General features: G+C 41.2%; 1 protein-coding gene across 1 annotated transcript; it reads right to left on the minus strand.

The window, feature by feature from the left end:
- Positions 1–1,636: 1,636 nt before the first annotated feature.
- On the minus strand, positions 1,637–2,455 carry LOC124271852. Its single transcript, XM_046707003.1, has one exon. The coding sequence runs from the start codon at positions 2,453–2,455 to the stop codon at positions 1,637–1,639; it is 819 nt and encodes a 272-aa protein (XP_046562959.1).
- Positions 2,456–7,386: the final 4,931 nt, after the last annotated feature.

Here is a 7,386-nt window from a genome sequence, read left to right on the forward strand (position 1 = left end):
ATATTTCTTCTGTAAATAGCTAAATATGAAAGTTTAAATTTTAAAACTAGACTAATTATATAAAATGGTAACAATATTCCAGTTAAATTCAAATGAATGTAAGTATATAATTATGAGTAGATCATTGTATCATAACTTGATGAAGGTTTTGATAGCGTCACTGGTGCACGCATTTCTGGCGAATAAAATGCATCATGATTAAAGTAAACATGCAAGGTATAGTAATCAGCTGAAGGGCACAGAAAACATACAAATGTACATGGAATTGAAAATTGAAATACTCATTCATCCATCACAAAATCGTGCAAAAGTTTAAAAAAAAAGGTAATTTGAGGCTCCCCTCCCTTCTCCATCCTCGCTCCCCTCCCGCACCCGCACGCGCACCCCCAACTCCATAGTCCCCGGTTAGGCACCCTTTACGATCCTTAGGGTTAGGGGTTAGGGTTAGGGAACCCCAGGAGCGCTGAAAAAGTGCGCCCGGTAAAGTGCAGTACTCCCCATTACACTTATGATTAATATAAACTTCTTGTGGGGTTCCATATTATCATGTTTCAGTAGAAACAAAACAAAGGGTATAATTACGATCGTATCAATAACTGTTTCTGGGTATTCAACATAAATATCATTATAAATCCTGATTTCCACTGGTTCCTCGGGAAGTAATATGATATTCCTATTATGCTTTAGCGAGGACTTTGTAACAATAGCATGTCATGGCTGTTAAACGCAATGTCAATGTACAATTGCTAACTGGTGTCATGACATGGTCAAATAGTATTCAAAAGAATTGTATAAAAGAATATTGGCTTATACAGGGGCAATACCATGAAGAATAAAGATGCAAACACGTCTATAATATCAAACACAGGTGCATAATTGCAAATACAATACATGACGACACCATCAGTGTCAGAGCACCAAAATCTGAAACATTTGCTAGGGAATGTTCCTTTGAGTAAAACAGGTATATAAGAATACAAAATTAGGTCTTCACGGGTCTTACTGGCTTGTAAGCGCCACAGCCGTACATACGGGTATCCTATAGATATGGCACCAGTTGACAGAGTCGCGATAGACGGAACCCCGGACATGACGACAATATCAGTGTCCGAGCACCAAAATCTGAAATATTTGCGAAGGAATCATCCTTTGAGTAAAAAAAGTATATAAGAATAAAAAAAATAGGTCTCGTCAGATTTACAAGATTTACACTCGATGACAATAAAGATAAAATCGTATAAAAATAATCATTAACATGCTCGTATTTGAAAAGATCATGGCAGCGGCTATTCATAAACATTACGAGCATTACGGGAGGTTCGCTGTTGTCAGTATGTCAGCGCATCCAACACTCCAACTTCCCACAATAAATGACCGGTCCGAACACATGCGATTTTGTTTTCAAAGTAATGTTTTTTGTATCAATGATATTGACATCCAAGAGGACCTACCTGTCACTTAACCAGCTAGTTCAAATTTCCACAATGTGGGTTTCTACATCCGTAAAATTATTCCTTGAAGATGAACTGGTTCTTATAGATTTCACAAGCAGTAGTCAAACCAAATGTTTGTCCCAAAAGTACCTCAAAGTCCGTATTAAATCCGTAACCATGGTGACATCAATGGTCTGTCTCTTTTAGAATGTCGTTTTCCTGAAGCCGGAACTGGTCCGAGGGGTCTTGAATGTATCGGCAATGGACAGGGCAGTCCTGGATTGGGGGCAGTGACGGACGGTGTGGGCGTTATCCCCAGTGGCACTACACTTCGGACACACATACTTCCTCAATACTGGACATATTACCTTGCCTCTGTTGTCCTTCAGAACATGAGTAGAGTAATACTCAATTGTCTCGCCATTGCGTTGACAGAAAACACAAACTGTAGGACGGTTGAATTTTTCGGCCGTGTCTCTCATTTTCCTCTCCACGGCGTCCATTACCAATTTCTCCATCATTCCTGTCACGGTTGACGCTGCTGCGGAGACGTCGTGACGATGTAGGGAGCTTCGGAGATCTGCCGCAGACGACAAGACGTCTTCCCGATCATAATCAGTGCCAATGAAGTTTCGATCTTCAACTTCAAGACACGGGCTTGGGTTGAACCGTTCGGAATTAATGGGAGAAGTAGGCACAGGTCGGCTTTGTTTCTGAGGTAGAATCGGTCGGGTGAACTCGGGAATGTTAGGAAGGCAGAAGCTGTAGGTTGAGTCGCTGTCCCGACTGGCGCATGTGTCGTCACTGACGTCGGTCTCAACAGAAGACACGGAGGTTTTCCGGGGACGGTCACTGACCACTGATGGTGATTTCACAACCGTCCGTTCAGCTCCAACTTGCACTGGTGAAACTTTGCCCTCGAACTTAGATGGGTCTCCGCGACAAGAATTAGATTTCGTTTCTTCGGAGAAAACTAGACCAGAAAATCCAAGGTAGTCTTTGAAAGGGGAATAACCCGCCATGTCGGTGCGTGGAGTAGGGAACGTCGTTGAAGCGATGCACGTGGCTGAACAGCTGACGAGAGTAAAATTCTACCACCCCTTGTAGTAATGCGTAGTATTTTAGGCGAACCCATTTCAATCTTGGCAAGGGTGGTCAGGTGGTTGTTTAATTATTTACCATGACGTATGGTAAGTGCTAATTTCTTTTTAATTCAAACTTACTAGTACATTATTTATGCTCTTGAATATATGACAGACATCCTTAAATAATGGCAATATGTGACACTTCAGATAGGTTTCAGTTACCAACACCCCCTAAAGATTCCAGTGGGAAGATCTGGAATCACCTCCCCCTAAAAGCCTTCAGTTGTGACAAACCAATCAGATGACACTTGCCCAGAGAAGAGGGGGCATACAAGGGGAAGGGGGGGGGGGGCGCCATACAGGCATCTCCACCAAGAACTCATGTCTTCAACAACGGCCGGTATATACCGGGGTATGTGTACGCACGAGCAATTTGCTTTCATACGATGAGACGTTGGTGAATAATCACCGCTTGTTCCTTTACATCTGGATGACGCGGATATCGACAATGACATAAGTTTATTAGGATAAGAAAAACAGTGTTGCGGCGGTACATCAGTAACCCGCTTCCTCATTAACACAGTAGTTTATGAGGGTATATGACCGAGGGCTGAACTGTGTTTGTGTTGAGAAGGGACCGTTCATAATTATGGCGTGAGGTGTGGGTGTGATGATGATGATTTTAAGGGGGGTCACCCATTTTGTACTAGGGAGGTTGGGGGTGGGTCATCAATTTTGTACACACGTGTGTGTTGTGTTATTGTGTGGGGGGACAATTTTGTTCATTAAATTATTTTTAAAAATGATGCTTAAGAATTAGTGGGGGCATTCACATTATGCATTGTACATGCCTCTCCATAATCACTACTACTACTACTACTACTACTACTGCTGCTGCTGCTACACGGGCTCATCAAAGCCATTTGGTTTGCCTGTATATCTTGTCTGATATACCTGCACTAAATACATATTTAACGCATAGATGTTACTCGCCATATTCACCGGGCGGTGGGGTAGCCTAGTGGTTAAAGCGTCCACTCGTCACCCCGAAGACCCGGGTTCGATTCCCCACATGGGTACAATGTGTGAAGCCCATTTCTGGTGCTCCCCGCCGTGATAATGCTGGAATATTGCTAAAAGCGGCTTAAACCCATACTCACTCACGAACACTGACTGACTGAGTTTAGTTTTACGCCACTTTTAGCAATATTCCAGCAATATGAGAAGGGTGGATTTTGTCAATTTTTTAGTTAAGAAGAGGTGGATTTTGTCCGGGGTGGCAATTTTGGGGTGGATTTTGTCCGGGTGGATTTTGTCCGGTCACCACTAAATAACACCCCAACCTTCAAAGCCTTAGGTATATTTCTCATCAAAACCGGCCTTCTAGGTCGCATATAATCCCACATAACCAACCATTACGTGGGTATGTTTGGGGGGGAAATTTAGAATTCGTGAACTGGAATTTTGTCAGGGTTGAGAGAGGGGTGTCAGTATCACTTTATGGACAAACCATGCAAATAAGGAAGAGGGCGTGGTTAAGGGTAGTTTACATCAGTATAGGTAGTCAGTCTGTCATACAGACCCTGAAGCAAATATATCCAAGAATTCCCACGCAAGTCTAGAAAATGTGGCAAGTTTAGAAAATGAAGAAAGTCTCAGGGCTCCTTTTTGTTATATTTTTTTCACTATGAGACTTTTTTCTGTAAAATATGTTCATTTCAGAGACTAGTTGTTAGTCTACGGTATAGGCCGAGGCATATGTAACTAATATGATGACCACGCCGACAAAGTAGAAAGGCGCCCTTTAACTTCTAGACTACCATGTGTGTGTCTGTACCGTGTGATATAGACATGTATATTACATGTATATCCCACCTCCACAGACTCATCCTCACCGGGGCGTGATGCGGGGGTCTGTATATCTCATAATGTTAGTGTATATCCAGTATATAATTGTATATATAGTGCATAGTCTGTATATTGAGGGTACTAGCCTTTACTTACCGTCCGACCACGACCTTGAAAATGGTTGATGTTTCGGACTGTTACCAGTAATATGCCTTCAACTTGTCACCACTATTTCTTTGATTGCTGGACCGTCTCGGGCTGGGGTTTTGGCATGGGAGTCAAATGTTGGTTGGATGGAGTTCAAGATAATCGTTTGTCGTCACTGTAGTAGTCAGGCTGTCGAAGACGAAGTCCATTTCTTAGTTAGCTGTCTTTATTATTCTGATCTTCGGTATGATTTGTTTAGAAAATCTAGTATCTTAAACCACAATTTTGCTCAGTTATCAAACACTGAACAAGCTACATTCCTCTTACAAACAGACATTATTGTTAATCTACTGGCCGCTTTAGTTAGCCGTATGCATCGGCGTAAGCTATCATCTTTTTACTGTTGGCATTTTTGACATGTACATTCACGTGACACATAAATAAACTATTTTGTCTGTCTGTCACGCCGCTTTTAGCAATATTCCAGCAATATTACGGCGCGGGACATCCAGAAATGCGCTTCACACATTGTACCCATAGTCTGCAAACTATGCATGAAATTGGTATATCGCAAAACAAACATTTCTCACACCTTAACTCCTGCATTCATTGGGTTGTGTTGATTTGTTTAATCATTAATTATAATGCAATATGTCATTAATCATTTCTTGTTAATTTGTTATCATTTGTTTGATGATATTATTTTCTTATTCACTAATTACATTTTAATTCATATATTATTTAGGGTCATTATATTAAGTTTATGAAGCAATAACATTTTTCCATGTCATTAATCATTTCTTGTCTGTAATCTTATTTTCCCATTAATACATAAAGTGAGGGGCTTTTGGTTATTTTTCGTGGGGCTTTTGCCCAGAGGGGCTCTTGGTTAAGGGGCTTTTTGTCCTAGACTCGGGGATAGAGTGGCAGATGATAACGTCCAGTTCAAATGTGGGATATATACACTTTCATCTAGCACTAGCATGTACTCCCACATATTTTTGGTAAACCAGATTCTCTTTCATGTGACATCGTACAATACAGCATTATTAACCATGTGATATAATCGTTGTTTTACTTCTGGATCATCCGCTCAAAACGGACAAGTTTCATTCATCATCTTATAGTGTTTTTTTTTTACTCGGCATCATAGTAGGAAACATATCATGTCACCTAATGAAAGTGTGAATGAAAAATGATGAGAATGAAAGCAATAATGAAAGTGTGTAAATGAAAATGAATTATCATGCAAATACATCTGGGAAACATGATATTGTGTTGATGGTTTTTATTTTTATTTGGGTGGCATTTGTCCTAGGTGGCATTTGTCTGGGCGGCATATGTCCTAGGTGGCATTTGTCCGGGTGGTTTTTGTCCGGGTGACATTTGTCCTAGACCCCAGAGTGCAACCTTCTATAGTCTCCCTCGTGCAACCAACCATAACATTTGTTGTTTTAACGTGTCTGACAAATGGGATGTCTAACTTATGTACTGTATGGCTGACAAACAAATAATTAACCTGAACCCCAATATACATGCCGTGAAACACAAATGCTAAGATAATGTTTTCTTTACGGAACTACCACTGACGAGAAATGAAGTAGGCTATTCTAAATTGATATCAGTCTGCTACCTGAGTTTGGGGCGGGTAGTCCGGTGGTTAAAGCGTTCACTTGTTCCGCACAAGACCCGCCGTGACAGTACCGGAATACCGTTAAGGCGGCATGACGCCATACTCACTCATTCACACAGAACAAGTTTATGCAGACTCTCTTCGATCTGCTCGCAGGAGTGAGTGAGTGAGTGAGTGAGTGTGGTTTTACGCCGCTTTTAGCAATGTTCCAGCACTTTCACGGCGGGGGAAGTATGCTAAAAACAAACCAGAAATGGGCTTTAAACATTGTTGCCAAGTGGGGACTCGAGCTTGGGCCTTCGGCGTGACAAGCAAAAGTTTTAACCACAGGGCCAACCCACCGCCCTCGAAGGTGCTAAGCAACGCGCCCAGGCAAAACGTGTGTAATAAAATTCCAAAGGGAGACAACTTTTGACGACTTGTATGCTATAACAGCGAACCGTATTTTGTTTACATGCTAACTATTTGGTCTGTAATGATATTCTTGTATGTTCAGATTGCTATAAATGCGAAATGTGATTATGTTGATGGGAAAAAGAAATGTGCTTCTATCTTCAAGCTAATGCAACAATAATAGGATATTTACGCAGCATGCATTTTGCTAACGAGAGTATACGTGAGGTAAGATGGCGGCAAATGAAAACATAAACACATAAGACAGAGAGCCTTGTTTTCTCGGAGTTTAACGAAGAAAGAGAAAGAATCGATCTTATCGTCGCATTCGGTCCGAAAACTGGATAAGAGACCGTGAGTAGATGCATGAGTGACGTGTTTGAGTTTAGTTAAGTATTTTCGCAGCAGCGGTTTCCAGCTGATAGCCCCCGGGCAGGTCACAACTGTCAAAACATAAGCCGGAAGCTGAGGAGAGTCCAGCTTGTTACTGTTGTCAAGTTCGACAAAATCTCAGTCAACCTTTCTGCTGATACCCTGAACGACTAACGCCATGACGACTTTAAACTGAATGTGTTTGGGCTGGATTCCTAATGGTCTAATTGCTTTATGAACTTGATAAGGCCATCCCATATAATACTTGTTTCAGGCACTAATGGAATGTATTTTATCTGATTCCAGTAAACTAGTGGACTTTACAGGCAGTAACCTAACCCTAACCATGATTTGATTCATCTCAAATTCACTTTCGTGTTGCTGTTATATATCTAATATATGTTTTTAATTAATTTAAAGTAACATATAATTTTATTAGTGACTTGAACAATCGGAAGTCTTATACTGCCCTGAC

This window comes from Haliotis rubra, unplaced genomic scaffold (genome assembly GCF_003918875.1).
Source record: "Haliotis rubra isolate DU_JTF1 unplaced genomic scaffold, ASM391887v1 Scf164, whole genome shotgun sequence".
In the NCBI taxonomy this organism is placed as follows: Eukaryota; Metazoa; Mollusca; class Gastropoda; order Lepetellida; family Haliotidae; genus Haliotis; species Haliotis rubra.